The sequence below is a fragment of the Cystoisospora suis genome (genome assembly GCF_002600585.1).
Source record: "Cystoisospora suis strain Wien I chromosome Unknown contig_1147, whole genome shotgun sequence".
NCBI lineage: Eukaryota > Apicomplexa > Conoidasida > Eucoccidiorida > Sarcocystidae > Cystoisospora > Cystoisospora suis.
The window spans coordinates 65,037-91,210 of record NW_027153948.1 but is presented as its reverse complement, the minus strand read 5'-3'; the positions used below and the strand labels follow the sequence as shown (position 1 = coordinate 91,210).

Below are 26,174 nucleotides of genomic sequence, written 5' to 3'. Positions count from 1 at the left end.
GGCCTGGACGAAGGGCTGCATGCAAGTAAGTTCTGTACGAAATGAGTGCCAGCAGCTCGAAGGGGGGTGGTGCGGTTTTTTCTTGGCATGAGTGGTGGTTCGTACACTTCTAGTTGTTTTCAACACACAGTAGGATCGAGAATTCCGCACGGCTGTTATCTTGTTGAGGCCCCTCTTTTCTCTCCCCTTTGAACAGGGAGAAGTCCCTCATCTCTCCCCTCTTCCTTGCAACTTTTAGTCGCGGTTCTTTCTCGTCTTCTGCGACACGATATCCTTAGTGCCTGTCTTACCCGCTGTCGCCTCCGCAGCCGGTCACTCCTGGGCATGTCTTGTGCGTGTATCTCCCGTCATGCATCTGCCGTATTCTGCTCTTTCCCAGCATCTTGCCTCGTTCCTCGATGCTTGTTATTCCTGTGTCGTTTCTTCACATACGACAGCGCCGGGGGTTGTATCGTCTCTTTGGCCGCGCCCTGGTCAGCTGCCGTCCTGTTCTTGAGTTGGGACCGTATTTGCCGCCGATATTTCCGGGCGCGCATGCTGGACCGTCCTGTTTCCTCCTGTTTGCCGTTACCTGGTTTTGTGTCTGTCTAGAGCCCTTTGAGTTTTTCCTTCGACCTTTCTTCCCGTAGCCTGGCAAGTAATAACCGCTAGGATCACACTGTATCAGTTAGCTCTCAATTGTCGGGGCGGGCGGCTTCGTCTTCTGCATCGACTTTCTTGCCTGTTTGACGGTGCCACGTCTAGGACGACGGGCCGCGTTAGTCATTCTGTGTATCCGATAACAACTGGAGCAAAGCTTTTTTTCTTCATTTGGCATGTAGCTTATTTGGGGAGTAGGGAACGGCATCTCGTCCCGGCAGCGAATGGGCAGGCAGTCTCTGTATGCACACGGAAGACCAGCACTTTCTGAGGCAGTCCTGTCGGGCTTCCTCGCTTGTCCCCTACTCTCATAGGGACGAGGGAGCTCTCCGTAGCCCTGCTACCAGAAACGCTGTATTGACTGCCGCCATATGCGTGGCTCCTCTCTGGGGACTAGTCGAGGAGCCATGAAAGGAGATGCATTGTTCTCCGCGTCATACCAGGAAGAAAAAAAGGAGCTGAAGCACGCTGTTGGAGAGGAATTCGATGTCGGATGTAGTCTACGACTACTTCTCTGGGAGGCAGACCGATAGTTGTCTCCTTTCGCCGTAGTGCGGCTCACCCTAGATGTCGGGGCAGGGCCCGCCGCCGTCGTTGCGGGTCATGTGGTAGTGGGCGTTACATTGCGAGAAAGAAAGGGGGGCATTCGCTGCGGTTTCTGTACTAGATAGCGGCATTTTTGCTGGGCAACACATGCACGAAGCCCTTTGTCTCTATCTTGTTCTTGCACCCTTCCGCTTTTCCTTGGCTTGCGTCTTCAACTAGGAGGAGCACAATAATAATGACTCCTTACGCGTCGCGCAGTCTATATCAAGGAACCGATACTAGTGAGAGTTGCTTGTTTCTTTTCACCGCCGGACAGAAGCTGAATGCCAAGGCAGGCTACCGAGTGGGGGGCGAGATACAGAAAAGTCGGTTGAGGAAGGTGCTACCAGCCTCGAGCCCTTCAGTCTCGACACAGCTTCCCTACACGATTCCTAACTTTCTCGCTACGCCGTCTCCGGTTGCTGCCTCTCCGAGACCTCTCCTCTCCGCTTCTTCTTCGTCCGTGAGTGAGGCGTGTAGTGGGCTCGACATAAATTGTACTGAGGTGGGTGGCGAACATTCTACAACACCAGGTGGGCGCGCGGAGCGAGAGAGTGAGGACGGTGGAGGCGTCCGCGGGGACTCATCACCCCCGGCTCTTAGTTCTTTATCTTCTATCTTCTCGCCTTGTCCTAGCGATGATTCAGTTGTAATTCAGGGAGGAAAAGCTAGTGGTGATTTGCGTCAGGGACGAAAACACGACGTCTCGGAGGGAGAGCAGCATCGCCACGAGTTGGAGGGAGACGACGATGTGCCTTCCTCTATGGCCAGAGAAGTCTGTCGTCCTTTCAATGAGGGTATCGTATCGCCCACATTCGGGACTCGGGTCCCTGGTAAGGAAGAGGCGTCTGCTTTCGCCGGCGAGGCGAGTCTCACTATGTCCGACGCTTGTCCTCAGAGCAGTTCAGACGGGGCGAAGGTGTCTGTCCCCCAGGCTGACATCCTATGTGAAGGACAGGTGATCCCCTCTTCCACAGGCATCTCTCCTTTTTATCCTCTTCCTCGGGCAGAGGGTCGCAGAGCATCCCTTGATTCGTCGAGAGTACCCGTGTCTCTCTTTTCTCCTCCGCCGCCCGCGGCTCCGTCAAATGCCCTTTCTCCTGTCCGCATCTTCGCTGAGAGCGCCTCGGAGCCGGGATGTTTCACGTCGGCTCTCCAAGCTAGTTGCTCCCCGTCCTCTTCCCTCTCCGGTCCGTGGGGGTGCCCCGGTTGCCCTTTATCGACTGTTCATCTTCTGCCGTGTCACCGTGCAGCCGCGGATTCCCCTGCTCTAAGAAACGCTTCCTCGCTTTGCTCAGCAGATGTCCGGTGCCCTCAGCACCATCACCAGTCACCGGTGCAAGACCTTGTGTCTCCTCCTCTTTCAGCGCCATGCCCTCACGCGGCGTTGTCTTGTAACCGGTGTGCTTCTCCCCGGGAGACAGCCACCGATACAGTATTTTTCATTCCAAAGTCAGCATTACCGCCTCCTTCTAGCTCCTATTTGCCTTTCACTCTAGCTGACTCATCTACGGGCTTCGTTCCGCTTCACCCGCCTCCCACTTCTTCGCCACCGTCTGGAGGAAACACTCCTATGCGTCCTTGCCAGTCCCAGGGGCAGCATAGTAGCCCCGGAGGGGGTGCACCGCACGGAGGGAATCAAGGTATGGTCTTTGGCTCAGTCAGCCGCGGTGAAGCACCTGAACGACGGCCAGAAAGCTGCTCTGCTGCGGCGACCGACGTGCGCAATGTCCAGTCTCGAGTGGCCTTTAGCCGTGAGGGATTGAACAGAAGTGCCTTGGCTCCCTTTTCTGCCGGTCCCCCAAGACTGACTCCTGCCCTCGATTGGTCAGATGGTCAGATCTTATGTGCCGCTGCAGCGGCTGCGGCGGAGGAACATCACCGGCAGTTCGGCTCACGTTTCGAAAATGGAGCAGGGGGAAGTACTTCTCCGTCCATCTCTACCAGTACCGAAGGGGGACTGCCATTTTTGTTGGTTAGAAAGCACTTGGTAGCACTACTCGATTGCTTAGGAGTAGGACTACAGTCGGTTCGAGGAGTGAGATTATACCGGATGCTCATTCAACAGGCAGGAACGGGAAGCATGGTGAACACCGGCCCGCCCATGCCTGTAGCCACCAGGGAGCATAGGGGTGCCCAGGTGTCGGATAAAGGGTGCTACGCTTCTGCCAATATATTTGTTGGCGATGGGGAAGCTAACGACGAGGCAAAAACCTCCGGCGCCGACCGAGAGGCGGCAGCCGCTAGAGAGTCCGAAACAGCACAATTTGAAGCGAACAGAGTAGAGCTTGGTCACGGGAGAGATGGAGATTGGACGGCGTGGGGCGCCTCTCCGTCGAAAGGTACCCCCGCAGCTCAACAGCGCGCTATGCCTGCGCGATCCGGTGAGGCCAGGAGAACTGTACCGCTCCCCGCGTCGCTTGTGTCCTGTGCTGAAGTCGCCGTTACTCGATGTGCTAAGAACTTGCACGCTGATGAGAAACGGTACGAAGAGGTAGAGAAGCGCCTGCGCAAGACTGCCAGTCATCGGCTTGCGGTCCGGGTCCTCCGCGCATGGCATGAAGCGGTAGAGCGGCGCCTCCACTCCGCAGCTGCGGCCTTGCAGATTGAGGCAGCCTCTCGCCGACGACGGCTAGGCCAGCTCTTGGCATTGTGGAAAGAGGCCGCCGATAGCTCTCGTCGTTTTCGTCGCGAGGCGGAGCAGAAGCTTCTTGCAGAGGCGTTCCGAGAACGTGCTCTGGCCCGTCAGGCCCTCAGTATGTGGAAGTCGGCTACCGCTGTCCAACGTGAAGATGAAAGTGAAAGGGCAGCCATGTTTGCTGCGAGGCGAATTTTAGGCTTTTGTTTCCGGTGGTGGCAGGCGTCGGTCGCTCATCAGGTCCGAGAGAGGGAGCTGCGCGTGAAAAAGCGGATCCTGAAAGCATGGACGGAAAAAGTCCTCCCTGCACAGCGCCGCAAGCAATCTCTTGGCCTGAGATATGAACGGTTTGTGGCGCATCGTCGAAAGCAGCAGATGCGTAGGGTCCTCATCTTCTGTTTGAAGACGGTACGAGAGGGACAGGTTCGAGCCCAACAAGCTTCAGTGCATGCCAGACGGAGCGTTCTGCGACGCAGTCTCCGCGCTTGGCATTGGGAAGTTGCAGCCCGCATGGAGAGCCGAGTGTCAAGCATAGAGTGTGCAGAGGCTGTGCGTCGAGAACGGTTGTTAGCCAGGGCATTCAGCGGGTGGAAGAAGGCTACGGCACTTAGCTGGCCGCGGTTCGGCCCTGCACCTCAGATGCCGGTCAGCCAAGTTCTGTGTGTGCTGCGGGCTGTTGCGTACCTGGGTCAACGCGTTGGAGACGACTGGCAGCGAGACAGGCCTAGGAGTTTGCAGGAGTCCTTGGCTGAAGCTGTTACAAGAAAGGCAAAAAGGCGAAGTTTTGAGAGAGGGGGGGGAGCAGGGGGAGGTGGAGAAGCACAAGATGGCGGCCGCCTGAGGACCGACGCCCCTATGCTGGGTTTTGTTTTTGTTGGAGGAACGGAAATTCATCATACGAAGCTGGCACAAGCAGCGCCTCATATTTTACACTGTGTTCGAGAGGTACAGGACTCCACGCACCATTCTTTGACTGCTCAGCAATGTCTGCGCGTTCAGGGACACGACATCTGGGCTTGCCTACGCGCTGCGAATCGTTCAAGTGACACCGTATTTTCACCTTCGTCTGTGCTGCTTTTTCCTTTTCGATGTTTGCGTACAGTGGACGTATTGTTGTTCTGCTTTTTCTGGTACTCTACGGCTCACAGAGACAGGGTGGACTGTTAGGGGATATCTCGAGGTTGTCACCTCGTATTGCCCAAGCTTGTGTCATTCACGTTCTTCGTCTACATCCGCGATGTCCGAGGAACTCCATTCCCAGTCTAGTCATTCCGCATAGCCAGTATAGACGTGTTCTCCCGCAGAATTTCCCGTGTCAACTCGTGTTTTGTGTTGCTTCTTCAACAGCATGTACGACGCCACTGTTTCCTACAGTGGTGGGCCATTGCCCAGGCGCGCAAGGCGTTTCGAGTACGAGTCGAGAAGCGTCTTCTGGCTGAGACTATGCACGCATGGCAGAGTCTTCCAGAGCAACGCAGAATCGAGGAGCAGAAGTCAAACGAGTTGCGCAAACGCCAATGCAGGAGGCTGCTAGAGAGCTGCTGGAAACAGTGGAAAAAGCGCTGGCTGCGTTATGTGACATTTCGAGCTCAGTGTAGAGGGCTTCAAGACACGGTGAGTTTGAACGGGTGGCCTTTTCGCAGTCTCAAATGAGCTGGGAGAAAATCCGTTCTCAAACAAGTGTTGGTGTGTACGGGCAGCTGTCTCCAGGTTGCTTAAGACGTCTGAGTGAAGCTTCTTCAATGCGGGCTTGCTATGAAGAAAAGGAATGATTCTGAGAGACAACTTGAGTGTTTCAAGTGGTGGTAGTGGACCAGTGGACGGATACCTTTGAAGCTCAGACGGGAGGTGTCGAGTGTGATATAATATACTTGTGTATCTCTGCGTCGAGGATAAAATTCGAACGGAATATCAGTTTGTTGTATTCCTTCCCTGTTGTCATGCGCTTCTCCTATAAGTTGAGGTTCGTTTATACCGTTACCCCCCCAAGGGACCTGTGTCCACTGTTGTGGTGGGGACGGTTTGTCTTCAAGAGGCTGACGGTAGTCTCCGATCGGCCGCGTCGTTGTTATCGACTTTCGCTCTGTAGTGTACGACAACTCATAAAACATCTACGCCGTACAGGCACGCCGTGATCCCGGTTTTCCGTTTGTTTCCGTACTGTTTGGTGTACGTGTACCGCCGAATACGACTGGGGGCGCTGACTGAGACTCCGGGTTCTGTCTTATCTGCACCACAGAGAGTTCGCCATTTACTGGTGACGGCGTTCCGAAGCTGGACGCTCTACACCGAGCAACGGCGTGAAGAGCAGGCTCGGGTAGCCCAGGTACAGGTCGCTTCAAATAGGTGCAGACAACGTGCTTCCCTGTCGGCATGGAGGGAGGCTTTGCACTTCAAGAGGCGCGAAGCCGCGATGGACGAGGCCGCAAAGCTTCTCCGACAGAGATCTCTATTGAGAAAGGCGATGCGAGGCTTGTTCCGACAGCGAAAGTGAGCTTTTGGCTTTAGATGTAGTGCCGTTCTGATACGGTCCCGTTCTGCGGTCTGGGCGTTTGGTAGCCCAGCTGTCTTGTGCGTCTCACCGTTGTTCGATAAGGACGGGTTTAGAGGAGAATGAGCGCAAAAGGTACAACGTCCTTAGCGTTCACAAGTGCCCTGACCCTCGTAGCACAATGGCGTCGCGGCTGTCTTCGGTGTTTGTCCCCCCCGATCAGTTTCCGTTTGTCCAAGACACTTCTCACTTTTTTTAGGATCTTAGCAAGGAGGTGCCGGGTTGTCCGGCTAGAGACGAAGTGCTGCTTGCTCGCGTGAGGGCGCAAGCGCACCCGAGGCTTCATGACTGTGTAAGGGCTCATCCGGCGGTGGCGGGTGAGCCCTTACAGAGTTGTCACCCGACGGTGGCAGCGCCACAGAATGACACTTTCTCTTCGCCCCTTGTCCTGCTGCCTTTTTTAAGATTATTACTTTTGGCTCTTCCGGATTCGTGTCCCTCGAACCACGTGAAATTGCCTTTCGTTCTCCGGTGGACTAGACTTATCGTGTCCACTTTCTCGTGTCTTGTGACGGATTGCGTTCTGTCTCCGTCAGTTCAGCTCGCCTGCTTAAGTCTGCGACACAGGCTTTGAAGCATGAGCGCCTCAGTCTTTTTTTGTCGTTATGGTGGCGCTGGGCTGCGTGCCGCGCCGCAGTTTCGGAGCTTACCGCGCTGCAGCAATCGAAAACCCGCAAGCGGAAACAAGACGCCATTTGGAGAGCTTGGAGGCTTCTCTTTCAGCAACGAATCGCTCAGCGGGCAGCTGTACGCACACTGGAGACCGCGGAGAGAAAGCATGGACTTCGTGTTGCTTGGCAAGCCTGGGAAGAACACATCCGTCGACACAGAGAGAAACAGCGAGCTGCGGGTCTGTTGGTGGCTCGTCTTCGTAAGGTCGCATGCTCGGTGGGGTTTGAGTCTTGGAGGCTATTTGGTCATCTCGAGAAGAATGAAGAGTGGATTGCCAGGAGACACAAGCTCAGATTGATGGGCAAGGTTTTCGAGGCGTGGAGATGTGCCGTGGCAGAACACGCGACGGTAAGAAAGCGGACAGTACAAGCTATATGGTTAGCAATGTGGCGCCTTTCTTGGCGTTTACAGGCGAACAAGCTCCCCCTTCTCTTTTGTTGAGCAAGCCATCTGGGTAGTGTATGGCTCTCTTTTAGGGACTCTCTATGTGCTTGATCGACGCAGGTGGTTTCTTTCCTCCAACGTGTGTGGGGTGTCTGCTTGTTTCTCCTCGAGATTAAGCCGCTTTCCTTTGTCTTCGCTACCACGTGAACGCCTTTTCAATCTGCGCGCGCTTGTGTACAAGATGTCTCAAGGTCTGCATTTCATCTTTTCCGTTCAGCGCTGCATGGTCCAAGCAAATGTGTGTGTGTGAGGCTTCTTCGCTTTAGTTTATTTCTCTTGGCGAATCATCCCGTCTTACGGACTCTTCATGTTTTCTCGTTGTGTCTTTTTTTCAGTGTCAACTTCATCTTCGGGGTCAGCTGCTTTGCGCAAAACTGTCTCGACTCCTTCGGAGATGGCACCGGTTTGCTTATCTATCCCGTATACGCTCTGTTCTGGAAAATCATTCGCGTCTCTCTCTTCTGCGCCGCGTCCAAACGGCGTGGCTTCATCAGCTACGAGAAATCTATTTGGAACGTCACGCGGAGCAACGAGCAGATGCTCTGCACCGCTCTCTAGGATTACGCATGGCTTCGCGGTGTTTCCTTGCCTGGAAAGATATAGTTCGTCAGTCGGCGGCAGTCCGTTCTAAGGGCGAGACTGTTCTCCTACGACATGAGCTGGAAGAAGTGAAGTGGTTTTTCGGACGCTGGAGAGACGGACTCGGAGAGAGACGGAGATTCCGGGCTGCAGTCGAAAAGCTTGACATTATAAGGCGGAGGCACCTACAGAGACAGGTTGTAGAGAGGTGGTATGGAAACATCAGGAGTCTGGTCATGGAGCTGAAGGCGGTGTATTTCAGAAGGGAGATGTTGATGCGACAGTGCGTCCAGCAATGGATGCAGTGGACCGGGGAGAGGCGAGCTCGCAAGTGGAGGTATCAAGCCGCTGTAACTTTTTTGGATCGCCCTGGGGGGAGTCGTAGGAATGCAGAGAAGGAGGAGAAACGTATGATTTTTACGACCTGGTACGCGCACTTATAGCAGGTGTGAAGAATGGAATCGAAGAGAATGACGCGTGCCGGAGTTTTTTCTCGCGACTAAACTTGGCCGTTCATATGCACATACCGATATGCTTGCACCTGCATACGTAGACGCGCATGTTTCTTGGCGAGGCCTGTGGAGAAGCTGTTCACGAGAGCCGGGACGATGTTACTGATGTTTGAGACATATGGTTGTATGACAGGGCTCTTCACATTCACAAGCTACGCGCACAGGAGGGATGGTACGCGAGTCGAATTTTGTTTGGTACCTGAGGAGTCAACCAGAATGAAAGTTGAAGCTGAGAAGATAGATTTTCTCTGGCAGTTAGAAGCTTGTCGTGCTAACTTCGCACACCCCACCGCCGTATAAATTGAGAGCGTTGCCTGAGATGTCTCGAGTCGAGGTGTGGGTGCATAAGGAGAGCCCGGGAATGCTGTCGACATGTGTCGAAAGTCTGGCTCTCTTTGTGTGCTAGCTCATCTAATAAGTAGTCCAGTGGTGGCACTCTGCTCCTAGTAGACTCGTATCTGCTAAACACTTCGAGGCTATATACAGAGGTTTAGAGCCCGCCCTAGATCCTCGCGTGCTACTGTGCGTCATCTTAGGCGAAGCTTATCAGTGAGGTGGCAACGTGTGACGACGGCCCTTATCCGTCTAGAAGGTCTAAGGAAGGTCCTCTTTCTACGGCAGGTGATCCACGAGTGGCGTGTGAAAGCACGCAGGGATACTCAAGTAGAGCTGGGAACTCTCATACTTCTTCGGCTCCTTCAACGACGAATGTTGAGGGACGGCTGGAAAGGGCTTCGAAGCCATCACCAGCGCCTCGACGTTTTAGAGGTATGTTCTGAATCAGGTGCTCAACATCGCCGATGATAGCAAGTCTGTTTGTTTGAAACAATCTGTGGTTGGGCTGGTGTGGACACTGGGCCGATGAGAATTAGCCTGACCCATCTAAGCTGAGAATCTGACACTGATTCCTGTTGAGATTTTTTATTTGGACCGCGTGATGTACTGGTCTCGTCATATCTGTTTTTTGAGTGACACCATGAGGTAGCTGTATGTTCTGTCGTGTACCTCATGGATTCAGTGTCCAGGACTGCCTGGCTAGGACTACGCAAATTTCAATTCGGTCTCAAATACTAACTTCAGCTCGACCTAGGCAGCCAGTTCACCGGGAGGCGCTGCACTCCTGGTTTGTCAAGTAAAGGGGACACGTCGTGGGGTCGGTTGAAGGTGGATGCTTCTTGTCGTAGGTGCTCGTCTCCCTTCTAAGTATATTAACGTATTCGTTCTGTTTGGGGGATCCTGTCGTGTGTGTTTCACAGATTTCTAGTCAGGCCTTCCAAGAGCAGTTGAGTCGACGCCTGACCTCTAAGTCTTTTGGCGCGTGGCACGGGGCGACTCTTGCTCGGAGACACGCCGCGAGAGAGGCGCAGCTCCACCGCGAACAAGAGCAGAGAGCTGAGTCGTTTGATCGGGTTTCGCAGCTTCGGAAATTCTTCCTGGGGTGGCTACAGGTTTTAGCGTCTAAGCTCCAGATGCAGCAGAGACTGTTTCTTCTTGTGAAAAAACAACACTCTCGCATACAGCAGGATGTTCTACGCTCCTGGCGACATCATTGCTTAAGGAAGCAAAGACTTCGGGAAGCAGCCGGTACGCACACTGGAGTAGTACCGGTGTCTGTATGTGTACGTGAATGTATCCCGGTATCTCTTACGGAAGTGGAAATTTCTTAGTCGCCTTCGATCTGTTTTGGAGTCAGATATTGCAGGAATTTGCCATCCTGTAGCAGTGTTTACATCAGTGGCCCGTCTTCACTCACCGGAAGACAAGTTTGTGGTTCGGATATTTCGATGTTAGCTTTTTAAACCCTTCGTCCCACCCCGCTTTCTTGCTTCCTGTGCCGTGGTATGATGTTTCCAGTGGAGTATGCAGCGTCAAGGCGTATCCGAGAGCTTCGCAAGGTTTTTCATTTTCTCTTTTCGACAGCAACGCGCCAGCGCACGCTCCGTGCGCGGCTGTTGTTCTGTCTTGGCCTTCTTGTTTGTGAGGAGCCGCCCTTTGAAACAGTTGCGTGGACGACTATTTCAGCAAGCGGTTTTCTGCAGTCCCCATCCCAGGAGCAGCAGCAGCTAGAGATGTTGTTGGGGCGCCCTTTGCCTCCTCCGAGTCGATCAGAGGTGGGGGCACTTGACCTTGGAGACAGTGATAAGCACGGACTGTCATCAAGTGTGGGGAATCATGCAGAACTAAGTGCTGGTAGTAGGACCTCGGATGCACATGTAGTTAGAAGAAGACATGGCACCTTCGAAACACTACCTTTAGTCCCACGCCTCATTGTATGGGCGGCTCAGCCTCACATGCTTCAGTTACTGCTACTTCAGCCAGCGATTTCGTCCGGGCTAGCAGGTTCTGTTTCGGGCGTGGCTCCGTCTCAAGGTGTTCTTCCCCGGTCGGGGAGGAACAAGCAAGTGCCACATGGAGGACGCAGTCATAGCAGCATCTCATTGAGGAAGGGCCGAGAGCCGTTTGACAGTCATTATCGGAGTGTTCTTTCTCCGGGGGGGGTAGGCTTCGGCGGGGCAGCACAAACGCCATCTACTTGCACCCCACATACTAGCCGGACTGGTACACCTTTTGATGCGCTACCAGCGGCTAGAGGTTTCGACAAGGTTTCTCCCTTTCTGCTCGAGTCCGAAGGAAGTACACCTCTCCTTCCCGTCGTGAGCCATGTCCGGATGCCCCGCACTCGAGGTGAAGAGTGGTGGGTCAGACGAGCACGTAGCGCATCATCAGGAGACAGACACATCCCGGAAGTGCCTGGCCGTCGTGAGAGGGGAAGAGATCCATTCGGAGATCAAGGTGTAGGGTTAGATGATCTGCTGCTTGGGGATAACAAGAGCAGCAGTGGCTTACATTCTCTTCTCCGATGTTACAATTGCGAAGAGACGCAATCCAGTGGTGAAGCAGGCATCGATACAGGTCTTCAAGACTCCCACTCCTCTTCTCCTCGACTGCGTGGTCTTCTTCTCTCGTTCTGCAAGCCACGGAGAAGAAAAACCTTTACGGGTTCAGAAGACGGAGATGTCTATAGCACCGATGCTGGTTCCGGAGGAGGTCTCAACTCCTCGACGAGCAGCCCTACCCCCCCCGATACACCAACTAGCGCTGACGGGGGTCTTGACGGCTATGCGCATGTAAAGAGGCAACCGTGGCAAGATCAGATTCCTCTTGAGCTTCTGGCTTCTGCCTGGGGCTTCGCTCACTTATTGCTTAGGGGACTGAAAGTGTGGCATTTGCACGCGCGTGCCCACACGCAGAGGAGATTAAGGGAAGGCTGCATTGTGAATAACTTCCGGACGCATCAAAAGCGACGTCTGCTCTCATCTTCGTGGCAAGCCTGGAGATTACTGAAGGAAACAGAGAACACCCGAGCTACAGTATTGCGCCAAGCTCTTCTTAGTCAGAAACGGAAGCGCGCATTTCTCGCTTGGTTCACACGCAGCCGTATCGACCCTGTTGCGTTTGCTGGTGCCCAAGCTCTCTGTCAACGAAGAAAAACCATTGTACTCCATGCCTCGTTCTGTCTCTGGCGATCAACGGCAATCCGCTTGAAGCAAGAAGCTACTGCGGTCGCGACACTGGAACATTCAGTTGCGACGAGATGGAAAGAGCATATTTTCAGGCTATGGATTCACTTATCGAAGACAAGCCGGGTAGGACGTCAGCTGTATTTACAGCATACAGGTTCGGTTTTGAGGCAAACCATGGCTGTCTGGACAAGGGTATGCCAGAGACGACAGAGCGTGAAGAGGCTTGGAGAGACCTTATCAAAACCTCTTCAGCGTCTGGGTCTCTTCCACTTGCGACTGTGGGCTTTCACTCATGCAAGAGGGACGCGAGTTCTCATCGGCTGTATGGCAGAATGGAGGTCCTTTGCCGACCGCAGAAAGAAGCTCCGCGGCCTTATGGTTTATGTACAGACACTCAGGAAGGTAAAAGGAGCTCCCCGGCCTTGTGGTCTATGTACAGACACTCAGGAAGGTAGCAGGAGACAGAGCAACTCCCTTCTTTGTTCCGTAATACATGGAGGAGGGTGAATACTTGGCGAACTAAGAAGTCAGATTAGAATGGCCGTTGTCCGACTCGGACTTCTTTTCTTTAGAAGTGGAATACGTTGCATTCAGTCTGCGCACTGCATTGTGCTTCTGGAGTGGAACTAAGTGACGATGCGGAGTGTGTCCGCTCGTCGCGGCCTCGGATTGTATGTGCTTCGCGGTAACTCGCTTCCTTTCCACCCGTTCCTTTTGTGTGGGCTGACTCCCCTCTTATTGAAGCGCGCCTCTGTCTGTGCTGACCAAGGGTTGTCACGCGCATTGAAGGAGAGCAACTTACCTCACGTTTTTCCTGTGTCCCTCTTTCGTGAGGTTTCATATCTCCGGTACTGTTGGTTGGCTATTCACTGCTGTACAACGCGGCTATGTATGTCTCTATGTGTGTATGTCCTGCATCTCTGCTTGTGCATGGCGGAGTGCGCTAAGCTGTCAAGCACGAAGGAACTGGTTTTTCTACCTTTCTCGCCAACTATTTTCTTGTTCACGATGCCCATAGGTGTATCTCCTCCAACAGCACTTCGCTGCCTGGTTGGTGATCCAGCGACGTCAACGCCGCCTGATGATTCTTCAGCAGACGGCGGCAGCAGCCTCTGTGCTTCTTCCGCTCCATCGGTGTTTTCTGCTTTGGCGCTCAGTGGCTAGGGAAAGACAAGAGCGCAGGGATCAGCTTCTTCAACAGTATCTTCAGCAAGAGCGCATATGGCTTCGTCTCTCTTCCCAGCAGCACCCGGAAACAGGTGAATCCCAAGGGCGTGTAGGTGCAAACTGGTGTTGGTTTTGGAGGGTTAGAGAAGCGTGGGGTATTTGGAGAAGACGGTTTCGACTCAGGAAGCTGTTGAGGACGCGAGCAACGAGGTGCGCAAAGGTGTGCTTAGCGGCCTTCAAGCAGGTAAAGTTACGTAGTAGATTAAGATTGCGTGATCAGACAGATCTGCCAGCACTCTTATCCGGCTGCTTTCTAAATTGGCAAGCCCCACTTTTGTTTGGTCTGGTGCCTATATCCACCTATTTTGCTCAGCCGGCTCGGCGTCGGCTTACCAATCTGTTCACGGTAGTTTCCCCTCAAAATGGCATGGGCTACTTGTTTCTACCTGACGGTGACAAGCGCGGGAGAGAGGGAGCGTTTCACTAGCTGAACGTTCCATCTTCTATTGCGGGAATTAGGATCCCTGTTGACTCTGTCGCGTCCAACTGCAGTGAGGGACACAAGCAATCCTTGTACGTTCTTGCCTACTTGGCTCCTCAGTTTGAATTAAGCATCCTCGTCTTCTGTTCTCTCTCCGTCGATCGCAACACGCCAAGGGCTTCGTGCTTGTATAAGACAGAGATGCCCCACACTCGGGCGGTTGTACTGGGTCCACCTGAAGGGCATGGAAAATAACTCGCAGAGGTGTCCAACTAGCCACGCGCAGCAGTGTCCCGGGTGCTGTTCGTGACAAACGAAGTAACTTTGTGAGTGTCCGATGCCTTTGTCCTCTCAATCAACAGGCTGTGGCAAGACGCCGTGCCCTGGAGGCGCTAGAGTCGAAGCGCCGGACACTCTTGGTGCAACGTGTAGTTGTCGCATGGCAAGTGTACGTACAAAGAAGGTTACTTAAGCAACAGAGAATGGCGCATGCCGTTGAAAGGTGAGAAAGCGTCTCCGGGAAGTCAGCGATCGCAAAGTGTACGGCCTGTTATCGTTGGACATGGTACGCGGAGTCTAATGGTCTCATAAAGCCGACAAACGCCAAGAGTGTGCTTTTCGTTTACAGCGTCACTCCTCAACTGCAGCTGTACACAGTGTCCGTGAAGTTCCGGAGTGAAGGTCTGGGGAGGGAGGGATCGGCAGTCTTTGACTGTGAGTTCTGCGTTGCTTCTCGGCCCTGTCCTCGTGTGAGTAAAGTGTCAGTGACGTAAGCAGCCGCTGGAGTCGCGACTCAGCCCAACCGCTATCTGTTGCCGTTCGGCCCGGACACCTTTCTTTCACGTTTGCCTGTAGTGTGGCTCTCCCATTGGACTGTGCAGACACCAGAAGGAAGCTTTGCGATGGTTTTTTGGTCAGTGGCGTTGGTTACAGCAAAGATATCAGTGGGAGCGGGCTGTCCAGGAAGTTGTCCAAGCGAAGATCAACAGGCGTCTTGGCCGCGCGGCTTTGCGTGTAAGCGAGACTGCATCAGTGTTTTTCTGTGGGTTTGCTTTTCTTACTAAAACGGCCTCATCTCCTAGGGCCACCTTGGCATCTAGTGCTTCAGTGGCTTGTTAGTCACAGCTTACTTCTGTCAGACGAGAGGAGAAAGAAAGAGAAGGCTTCTTGTCTTTTGTGTTCGACACCACACAAGCAGGAAAAGATGTGTAGAATGATGCAAATTTGGACAACAGTATAGGAGACTCTTCGAGTGTCTTTTCGTAGCTTGCTGCTGTACAGGGAGTTTACTGCCTTTATCGTGGTGATTCGCACTTGCCTGTACACCAGAGTAGTGATACGATAAATGAAACCCCTCAATGTGATCTAGTAAACAAAATGTCCTCGTAGCGATGGTAGGGACTCACATAGCGCAGAGGTCCTCTGTCAGTTTCCTGGTGTGTTCAAAGAAATAGATACCCCTACCTGGCACGCAATGAACTTCTTACTGAGGAAGCGAAGAGGCTGTCGTGTCTGGCTGCATACCATACACTTAACCACCTTCTAGCGTCTGTCCGACCGCACCCGGCATTTCACGCTAAACAACTCTTTGACTGTTGCGACAGTGTAGGAGTGCGCCTTGTTGATGCGCGTCTCCGTTCACAGGCGCTGAAGGGTCATGCACTTGATCGTGCTATAGAGCGCGAAAGAGTTCAGGAGATTCAAGAATCATCCAGCCGCCGTACCGTTAGGATACACTTCGCTTCTTGGCAGACTGTGTGGCAAGCGGTTCGACACCACGGAGACACCGTCATCAAGAAAACGTGGACTGCTTGGAGGAAACAGTTGAAGCTTAGGCAGGGTCTGCAGGTTCTTGAGATGATGCAGCAGCACGTACATGAACGCCAGGCACGGCAGTGTCTACTCAGTTTTCAGGATGAAGTTTGCAGATTTCAAGCAATGCAAGCGTTGGGTACAGAGATGCCTTGGCTGGCTGCCTCACTACAAGGCAAAGTCGAGTGAGTTGAGCTGACTGCAGGAGGGATCAAGACGTTGCGTGCATATGAAGGTCACACTTCGTTTTGCGCTGAACCGCCACAGTTCTCAGGTTATCTCTTCTTCCTTCTTTGATCCTCCGTTTTGTAGAAGTGGGAAAGCTCACTGTTAAGCTGTAATCGAGTTTATTCTCCTTTGTTCATGCAAGCCCTCGTTACTTACTATAGCGCAGACGAGGTCGGTTTTCTTTGTTACTTGCTTTGCGTGGCCCTTGTTTCTAGCCTTGTTCTTCCTCTCTTTCGAAACGTGTCGTCTTCTGCCGTTATTCTTCTTGTCTTTATCTTCTGCAACGTTCCAACTACCTTGCGGCCCGGGTATTCTTCTCTCCTCTCATTACAGCTCGGTTCACTCAATGGTCACGGCGGCTCTGGAGGGTTTCCGCACCTACGCGGCAGCAAGGGTCTCGAGGCGGCGACAGAAGCGGCTTCTCAGTGCTGCGTTTTCCTCTTGGACAAAACTCCAGGAAACAGAACAGCCTTACAGGTTGCTGCTGCGATGCTTTCATCACTGGCGGGGGGCGTGGCAGTACCGCCTGCATCTCCAAGCTGCGCAGGTTGCTGTCAGCAGACATGTCGAGCTGAAGATGAAGAGACACGCGTGGGACTCCTGGGTGCTGCAGTATAAAGAAGAGGAAAGGGGAAGACTTCTGATGAAGCAGGCAGAACAACTCAGAGTTCAATGGGGGATTGAGAAAGGGCTTTTGGTGTTGCATGAGCATAGGCTGCAGAGGGAATGGATGTCGTGGTGTATGTACAGAGCGGAGGTTTTTCTAGAAGAAAAACAGAAAGAGAAGGTACAAACACCCCACGAGCCGCCCTGGCCCACCAAAGGTTGAAAAGCAGCCGTCTCCATCCCTCTCTTGACGAGGACTGAAGAAGCGTTTTGTTGAATGTAGTGTGCTATCCCAGTAGTGAAGAAGCTGCCTCTTGAGCACGCAGTTCGAGCAATATGTCGCCTTTATAGGATGGTTGGGTGTGTCGTCTCTACCATATGCAATTTAGTTCTTGTGTGTGTCTGCTCCGGTACCCGCAGTACCTCGGATCGCTGCCTCCGTAGGGGCGATATGTTCACCTCTGACGTGGTGTCTCGATACTCTTGTTCGAAGTGTGAGGTTGTCGATAACTAGCGTGCAATGACACGATAGGTGTGTATGGATGTAGAAGCACTCTAGCATCTTACTAGAGACAGCGACGCCCGTCATTTTATGAGGTGACGTGTTCATTTGTCTTCGACCTGAGACTGATGAGCACTTGTCCTAGCCGCTCCCCGAATGCTGGAAACGTCGGCGGGTTCACTGCCTCGACGAAATGCAATCTTCGTGCTGTCCTCATGCTACGGTTTTTCCCCACCCTATTCTCGGTTCTTGCCATGCTGCTGTTTGCCGGTTCGTGCTATCTGTAGATAAGTTGCTCCTAGTGCCCTTCAGAAAGTGACTCGACCAGCGTCTGGAGTGTGTTGACTGTATCCAATTCTTGTGAGCTCTGTCTTTGTTCAGGCTCTTTTGTGCTGGCGTTCTTGGCGGCTGTGGACGCTCCAGCAGGCTCAGAGACATGCGACAGTGGCGCGGGTTCAGGCCCGGTCCCGCCTCTGGCTTCTGAGTTCTGTTTTCTCGGCTTTTCGAGATTTGTTCTCCAAAAGTGTTAGAGTTCGGATGTGTGCAGAGCAAGTGCAGCGAGCGACAAAACGATACCGTCTCCGGGCAGCCTGGCTCGCGTGGCGTGCGGTCTACAAACGTCTTGTGGACCTCAGGCCTCGTCTGGAGTCTTTCCTCGCTCGTCAAGCTTTCAAGCGTGTCTGTAAGTTTCTTCACCTTGCCGACAGAGACCCAACGCTGGGGGCTGGTATTTTGTCTGCTGCCACTCCGATTTACTCCGTTTGGTAAAACTGAGCAATACCGCCCATCATATTCTCTGTTTTTCTTCCCTAACGTGTTGTATGTTAAGCTCGCGGTTTTTCCTGCTGGTGACGTATCACAGCAGCGCCGGACGAAAGGTAAGAAGAGTCATTACCGCATTTGTCACTACCTCGATTCATCCGCACAATGCACGGTTTCTAATTAGGAGCAGCGGCTCCCGTTCCCCCGTGTCGAGACCTAAACCGTACAGTAAATCTGCGTAGACACAGTGAGCCTAGACTCTTTTCGTTTTCTATCTCTACTTCTTTTTTCAGGTTTGGCCTGGTCAGGCTGGCGAATGTGGCAGCTGCGGAGAGCTGAGCTGCGCTTACGTCTACTTCCTGTGGCGGAGAAGACTGTTGCCCGGAGGAATGAACGACTCCAGGCCGAAGCTTTTGCGCACTGGAGACAGCGGCTGCAGCGTGCACAAACCTTTCAATCTCATCTCACCAGACTTGTGGAACGACGCCGGCAGCATAGATTGATGGCGACGGTTTTTTCTGAGTGGCACGTCTGTGCCCGAGAAAGCCAGTTTGTGCGTAGGTGAGTTGGATATTCGTCTTCTGAGCGTCATGTGATTACATGCAAATTCCTTCAATCTGGTGGGCTCTCTACCCGCTGTCAACAGGAAGGACGAAATGTTTCAGATCTAGACAGATCTAGTGATGAATACAAGCGATCACCACTGAAAGCATGAAACACGATACTCCAGAGATAATCCAGGATGAAAAGTGCATTGACGTTGATGTACGTAGGCCCTGGTGTATGGGGCTGGGGTGAGATAGATCTGTTGTTATTATATATCTGGCAGTACCTGCAGTTACTCTCCCGTGATCCCGCAAGGTCTGTAAAAGGAATGCCACTAGGTTACAAAGAACACTATTCATTCTGTGTGACATAAACAGTCTCTGAGGACACTTTGTTTCTCAAAGGCAGAAGTATGGTTCATGGTACTGTGGTCTTCGCAGCGCTAAGGCAGCTGCTGCAGGAGCGGCGTTGAGTGCGTCGCGCCTCCATTATCGCCCTCAGGGAGCATCGTCTGCTCCACCCCGTGCACGAAGGCCCGGCGGGACGCGTGGGTCTTCTTACGAAGGCGGACAAGAGAAGCGCTTAAAGGCCTCAAATCGCTCGTCTTCGGCTTCTGCTTTGGGCTCGTCTTTGTCCTCTGTTTCTACCCCTCGTCAAGTATCATCCAGGGCTTCCTCTATTTCGAGGGAGGTCTCACGCCGTGCTTCTGCATCTTCCTCAGTTCGCGGTTCTGCTGGGCCAGAGACGGGGGAAAGACAATTCAGGACGGCACGGGATGGGCAAAGAAGAGGAAGAAGTCATCTTCGTTCCTCCTTGGCACTGGGAAAAAGTCGAGGGATGAGTTTGAGGACTTCACATGCTGAGCAGAGTGCACTTGCGACGTCTTCTCAGTCGATGAGTCCTTCATCCAGACTGGAGAGCTCCGTTTTGAAAGACGAGAGACAGGGGGATGTTACTGCCCTTCGTAGCTTTCCAGCTTCGTCTGCCTCTATCGCGACCCGGGATGCAAGCGGGGGACAAAGCCTGCATGGCAGATTGAAAGAGATTCGCACAGGAAGCTCAGGTGGTCGGCAAGGGGTGATGGAAGTAGGCGGTGACTCCGTGGTGCAAAATGAGACCTCTGAAGCGCTAGGAGGTGCGAAACCACGTGAGCCTAGAATAGAAGGACCCATGGTCGCTACGCTGGGAGGAGAGAGTGAGATATTTCGTGAGGAGCGGCATCAGCATCTGGAGAGCTCTCAATTATCTGTAGAAAGAGTCTTGTATGACAGCGGCGACGATGAGGATGGGGGTGCTTCTCTTATCTCGACACCGGAGAGAGGAAGAACAAGGTACGTACAGCGTAGAGCGTCAAGTGTTTTACGCATCGGCCCCTCACGGAGTGAATCTCAAGCAACGATGACAAGTGATAGAACAAGAGAGGGAGCTAGCAGGAGTTCCAGCTCTGTGAGTAGTTCTGTCTTGGGCCGTCACTACGATAGAAAACACGAGAGAATGGAGAGTGTCTTTGCAAGACGATCGGTGGACTCGGAGTTCTTAGAGACGGATCTGGCTTGGTCACGGAATGATGGTCCGGGACGGCTGCAACAACCCGTTGAGCGGAGGGGAGAGGAGACGGAGAGTGTACACGAGGTAGAAGAACAGGCAGAGGAGGAGCCTTACTATGCAAGTACAAATGACGAAAGGCCAAAGGCCAGAGCAAATCAAGCAGCCGAAGGCCGTGTTTCATCGGAGATGGTGACGGCCGAGGTTCAAGCGCCTCGCGTACCCTTACTGAATGAGGCCGGTCTACAACTCGCGGGTCGAGGGGTAGAAGAGATAGCAGGATTTCACAGCCGAGTGTCTCCCGCAAACGGCACCAGAAGGAACGGAAATGATCTCAGCATTCACGTAGAACAAAAGCATGCCCCGGACACAAGCCAGGTAAGTTGAACGGTTTACATTCAAGTGAGCAGCACGCAAGCACTGTGGCAGCATACTTCACCATGAGAGACAGTGACGAAAGGGAGAACAGCTGGGGAAAGGCATATGACGTGTAACGGTTAGTGAGGCGCCCCCGAGGAAAAGCAGTGCAGCACGCTGTGGGTGGAGGGGCCGGTATCTTCGGACCTTTGTTTTAGACCGCGTTGGAAAGCACCTGTCGATACAATGAGGAAGAAGATGCCCATATAGTAGACGTCGGGCTGTGTGTTACTTGGAGTGCTGGTTCTGTTTTGTTTCTGTGGCGCGTAGGGGGAAAGACAAGATGGTGGGCCGAGGCGTGCCGCACGGGCTGTCTCTGCGACGGCTGGAGCAAGAGGACTTCATGACTCTTGGCGCCGCTACGGTAGTGACTCCGGCCCTGCGAGTGCTTCTCCGCGTCCTCGTGATTCGTCTTCGCGTCTGATCCGTTCTTCCATGAGTCGGCATGCCTCACCCGGGCTCCGTCGGGCACGCCGGACCTCTCGTTCGCTCAGCCATTCAGGTGAAGTCGTTGATGCTGCTGCCGTACCTACACGTCCCCTTGTATCTCTCTCGCTAGCAGCGTCATCCCTACTCAAGACTTTAGAAGATGAGAAGGCTCCTTCTCGTACTGTCGCGGCAAGAGCCACAGCCCTCCTTCGGGCCTTTCCGGATTCCCCCCCTCGGGCAGGGTATTCATTTTCCCCGTCAGTCGACGAAGAAAGATCGTCAGACCTCCCGATCTCTCCCTCTTCCGCTATCGAGGGTGTACGAAGGGAGAGCAGTGCAGGCTCTTCGTCTTCTCCGTCTTCTTCCGTGTCGTTTCCTGAAGAAAGAACGCCTCACTCCAGCCAGACAGGACCTCGGGAACCGCATGAGCTGAAGAAGCTACCACGGTCCCGTTCGCGTGCATTTCCTTTTAGTCGGCGCAGGTCCAGAGTAAAAGCTAAGAATCGCGTTAAGGTTCGTGAAGGTGATGTCGGCCCGCCTGGTCGGCCGTCTACAGCTGGAAGGAAACATTCGGTTTCAGGGGGAAGTAGTGTGGGAGGAGAAAGAAGAACATCTGGCGCCGTCGCTGCAGTCCTTGAGACGAACGATACAAAGGGCAGAAATAGAGCCGCGATCCGTCGGCGTTCTCCTGCGGTCCTTGCTCGGAGACACAGTGAGCCCGAGAGTTCTCACTCTTCCTTATCGGATCCGCCAAGGAGTACAGCTCAAGGGGAAGCGCAAGGAGAAGAGGGAGAACAAGAAATTCAGGACAATTTTGTGCATGTAAGAGGAGGTCTCATCGAAAGCACCATTGCGGGCTCCACAAACAGAAGCGGTGGATACCCAAATGCCCGGGAGAGCGGGACTGAAACTGAGAGGGAGGCCCCGTCACGCGTTATGAACGGGGAGTCTTCTGTAAGACAAGAACGACTTTCAGCGGAAGAAGACAGGGCTTCTCCAACTCAGAAGCCGAATCATCCTTTTTTCTTTTCTTTGCTTTCGCCACCTCCCTCTTCTCTAGGGGATGAACAGCAGAGCCCTGTCTCGAAGAGCATTCGTGCCTCGTCGCTCTCTTCCTCTGCTGAATCATCGTTCTCTATGCCAGGGTCTTCGCGTTCGGGGGCCCGAGGAGAAAATAAAGAATCGACGGTTCATCGTAATACGCCGCACAGACCGAAGGGCGACAGCCGGGATATGTCACCTAGGCTTCTACACGCCTCAAGAGACGCTGCTGGAGAGACATCCAAGAGTAGAAAGAGTGCGTTACTGGCGGGAGACAACAGAGATGACTCTCCGAACCTCGGTAGCAGGCTTGGCTCTTTGACGTTTTCTCGTAGTCAAGAGAAAGACCTCATCCCTTCATCGGAAGCTGGAGGTGTTGAAGATTTGGATCTGAGGCTTCGAAGGCTTGTAGAAAGGGCAGGAGGAAGCCAGACAGGAAGCAGCCGGAGGTCCAGTACTGTTTTCTCTCCTTTAAAAGTTTCTCTTGGAAGAGGCACACATAGTGAGAAGATCGGCCAGCTTGCCAGAGTGAACTTGGACGAAAGTGGCGCAGATTCTCATTTCTCTACTCAGAGGACTTCTGCAGAAGGACGTGCCCATCTCAGCGGCGTCTCCGATCCTGCTGGTGACTCGCGCAAATCCAAAGATGAATGGCTACGTTCCTCCTTTATAACTTCGGAGTCCTCCGAGAATCATGTGGTACCGGCGTTGTCTCGTGGCAGGCAAGACGATGACCGACGCCAGGATGCACCACGATGGGACCGAAGTCTCCTGTTTACGAACGATTTTAAAGAGGGACAAATGGAGAGAAGCAACGAAGACCACACAGCAGCAACTGACAGAGCAGACGACGATGACGGCAGTCAAAGTGGACCCGGAGAGACAAGATTACCAAAGACTGGCAGCAGAGAGTACCATGAGAATCTTTCAATGGCATCTTCCACTCTCAGTTCAAGTCTTCTTCTCTCAGATCTCGCTCCCTTGCCCCAACAGCATGAGCAAGGGATACTGGTAGACAGCTCTAATTCTGGTGCATCATCGACTCTAGTTTCGCCAGCAGCGAGCTTTGTCAGGAATCGCGGACCGTACTCACTGGATGTGCTGTCCGCCGGACACCACTTATCAAGTGACGCCTCTCGTTTCCGATTACCGGTGGGGCCATATTCTACACCTGAATTGCCGGGAGATCGGCCGGAGGGGGGAGAGTCGGTTTTTTCTCGCAACATACTTCCAAGACCGCGGCCTTTATCGCTTTCAAGCGACATGAGACCTCAGACTGTTCGCTCAATGTGGGTGAATCGATTGTCCCCTCTGGAGGAAGGAGAAAGCGTAGCAGAGTCCAGCCCTTCTTCTCCATCCCCTGGGGGTGTGCGTCCATCATCTGTCACCACCTCTAGGACACCGCGTGGTGAAATCCCCCGGGCTGCTGTATCGGCCGCCATAGGTTCCCTTGAAGCTGTTTCTAGTGACTCACCCCCGGTGACCACTTTTGCCTTGGACGGGCGCACTGCAGCGCAGCATTTTCCATCCGACCAGACAGGACGCCCGGCTTCTGAGTATGATATGTCGGAGGCTACGTTCGTTTCATCCAGGTTTGGCAGGAGTCACCTGGAGGAAGTTGCGGCCCTGAGTACAGGAAGACTGCTACAAAACCCTTCTGCGGAACAGACGCCTCTCTTTCTGGAAGGACCTCCGCGTCACTTGCCACAGGCACGCTCCCCCACCGCGGCTGCCGACATGCGTTCACCTAGTTCTACGCCACCAGGAATGTTGCCATCTGTTTTGTCACCCGCTCGTCCCGGTGCCAGCGCCACTTCCGTGACGGTTTCCCCGGGGCCAGCGGAATCTGACGATGATGTTGCCCCCACGGAAGCTCACCTGCACGATTTGATGGTCCGTCTCCAGCGCCTTCAGGAACTCCGGAATTCCCAGGGCGGCGTACTGGATTCTGCTCCAAGCTCGGTGACTCCTCGTTCACAGCGCGGAGGGTCACCCGTTACCCCCCATAGCCCGCTGCTGCATGAGCAGCCGCGAGAGAGGAATAGCGACGATGATTCAAGTGACGCAGTGCGACGCGACACTTCTCCAGATCACCTGCGTGTAGGGGGGCATCTGTCTGCTGGGGATCGTCGTGATCTCTCCGGAGCTAGGACTCTCAAAGGTAATATGCCGTCCCGCGGCGCCTCCGGCTCACAAGCAGAAAGCACGCCTTCTCCAGACAGTGCGAGAAACTCTCGGAATCTCTCACGGAATGTTGCGAATTCAGAAGGGGCTCTCTTGAAGGAGGCCGCCGGCATTCAAGTCTCGGAGAGTTCGTCAAAAAAGCATTCCTACCCTCTCTACCAGAATACAAGCATGCTGTTGGAAGCAAGCGGTAGCAGCATTGCAAGCTCGTCTGCCACGTCCCCTGTCGTGCAGCAGAGGCGGGGTCTCTCACCTCTGCTTGGCTCGTCTGTATTACTTTCTCCGAGTGCCTTACTGGAGCCTCACAGAGAAGGTGACCGTGCGGAACAGCATTTTGAGTCAGGGTCATCGCTGGGTGCCAGCAGCAGAAGCCCTAGCAGCAGTAGCGTTGCCGAACACGAGGAGAAGAGAATACGAAGGAAGATGAATGACCAACAGGACAGTAGGGGGGCCGTAGTGGGCCGTAGCAAGAGCGCACCAGTACGAGAGAAGGTACTGAGGTCGTCTGCTGGTCACTCGTCTCATCGGGTGGACGAGGCTCCTGAAGGCCTCTCCGGGGGAGGAGACGACGAGACACCACGATTGCAGAGGAAAGAGAGAGTTCCCCACGGAAGATTCACGCCCGAAGAAGATCCGCCGGTGCAAGAGACTAGTGATGGGAGTGAGAATAGCGGGAGAGGAGAGGACAGGAACTCGAGACGGAATCTAGGTGAATTTCAGATTTCCGGAAGGACGAGATCTGGCAACTTGAAAGTGAGACGACCAAGGGGGGGGAGACCAGCACTACTGGCAGATAAGCCAGCAGGGAGAGATACTTCCGTAGTGAAGTTTAGAAGACGCGCGAGAGAAGGAAGGCAACGGCCTTCAGCTACAAGAAGAGATCGACGTGAACGGACAGAAGAAAGTGAGTTAGAGGGCGAAGGACATCAAACGACGGCATCGAATGCCGGAGGTAACAGCAGAGAAGATGAGAGAGCTTCAGTTGCCGCGAGTGAAGATTTACTTCAGGAAGCTTGGAAAGAAGCAACTGAAGAGACGAGACATGCGCTTCTGAAAATCCACCGGGAAGTGAAGTTGTTTTCCTCTATGGAAGAAAAAAAAGAAAACTTTGATCCGCTGTAGAGGGCAAAAGTGCTGATCAGGAGAAACAAGGGTCCGGAGAAGAAAGAGATGACCAACGGATGAGGTCGCGCGCAAAAACTAGAGAAGGGTGTGTTTACGGAGTTCAGACGGAACCGAGACGGGCTAGCGGTTCTAGGATGCTGCCGCTGGACGGCTTTTGCAATGGCCTTCTCTGAGCATGAGCTTGGGAGTCCGTGCCGGACGATCTTCTCGTGGCGCATTAACGATAAACTGCATTGTTGAGAACTCTGAATCAAAAGGAACGGCAACGTGTAAGAGCTCCTGGATGTTACACTCAGCCGCATTCGTCCACGTGCAGGGGGACTATCGGAATGTATGTGAGTTTAATCAGGCATGGACTCAACAGCCTTTAGGAAATCAGGGCATTTATTTGTTGTGTAGTACATAGGTATCCATCGGATAACCCTACACAAGCAGCGCATACAGTGCTGTCTGCCTGTGCGTTAGAGAGATACCTTTTGGTGGATTGGTCTTCCTCGTGAAGTCGACGAAGGCAAGGAGATGACAAACCACCGCCGCCGCCGCCTGGGAATGCTGTTATCCAAAGGTTGTCGGACGGGGCCTCGTTAACACCGACGACCCGCCTCTATTGGTATAGAGTGTGTGGAAATCTGCGTGACCATTGTTGGTCTCGAGGGGACACCGCGATCGTCAAGTTGCTCTCATGTGAGCGGATCGAGGCCGAGATAGTGAACACAGGTATAAAATATGTATTGTGGGAGCTCAGCGTCCGGAGGTGTAAGAGTTCACGTATTTGCATGCGCTGGGGGAGCCAGGAGTCACATCCAGGTGTGCTCACAATCGTTTCCTAATTTTATCCCAGTTTTCGTCTTAGCGAGCATGTTACCTACTTCAGGATCTTCCCGTCACCCGGGAGAAGAGATGCACTGTCGTCCTTTGTCATCTATCTTTTTCGGTGGGTGGTGCGGCTCTAGAATACGTCTCTTTGTTGTCACTTGTCAAATACCTTTTCAATGGAAAGCTAACTTTAATTCTTCTCTACCCCTCTACTTTTCGCTGAAGGCTCGCCAAAAAGGAAGCTGTTGGGTCTGCAGTTGGCGGTACACGCTCGTGCACTGTATATACACCGGCAGTAGAGCAGAGGGGACTAGTCGTCTAGCCCTGTAGGGGCGCACTGGTGTACGCGCTCGGTATTCTGTGCAGTCG

General features: G+C 53.5%; 1 protein-coding gene across 1 annotated transcript; it reads left to right on the top strand.

The window, feature by feature from the left end:
* The first annotated feature begins 136 nt into the window (after positions 1 to 136).
* Positions 137 to 26,114, top strand: CSUI_002741 (uncharacterized protein). Its single transcript, XM_068062940.1, has 17 exons — positions 137 to 4,807; positions 5,210 to 5,476; positions 6,102 to 6,352; positions 6,950 to 7,433; positions 7,865 to 8,535; positions 9,157 to 9,388; positions 9,877 to 10,204; positions 10,475 to 12,546; positions 13,163 to 13,555; positions 14,155 to 14,294; positions 14,674 to 14,806; positions 15,437 to 15,789; positions 16,166 to 16,619; positions 17,322 to 17,622; positions 17,996 to 18,263; positions 18,689 to 20,171; positions 20,481 to 26,114. The coding sequence occupies exons 1-17, from the start codon at positions 1,421 to 1,423 to the stop codon at positions 24,984 to 24,986; spliced, it is 15,723 nt and encodes a 5,240-aa protein (XP_067925078.1). The 5' UTR covers positions 137 to 1,420; the 3' UTR covers positions 24,987 to 26,114.
* Positions 26,115 to 26,174: the final 60 nt, after the last annotated feature.

Excerpts from the sequence above, each read along its gene's own strand:
- CSUI_002741 (XM_068062940.1), top strand. The coding sequence starts at position 1,421 with ATGACTCCTTACGCGTCGCGCAGTCTATATCAAGGAACCGATACTAGT. Across the intron at positions 4,808-5,209 it reads TTTTACACTGTGTTCGAGAG|CATGTACGACGCCACTGTTT; the intron begins GTACAGGACTCC and ends CTTCTTCAACAG. Across the intron at positions 6,353-6,949 it reads GGCTTGTTCCGACAGCGAAA|TTCAGCTCGCCTGCTTAAGT; the intron begins GTGAGCTTTTGG and ends TGTCTCCGTCAG.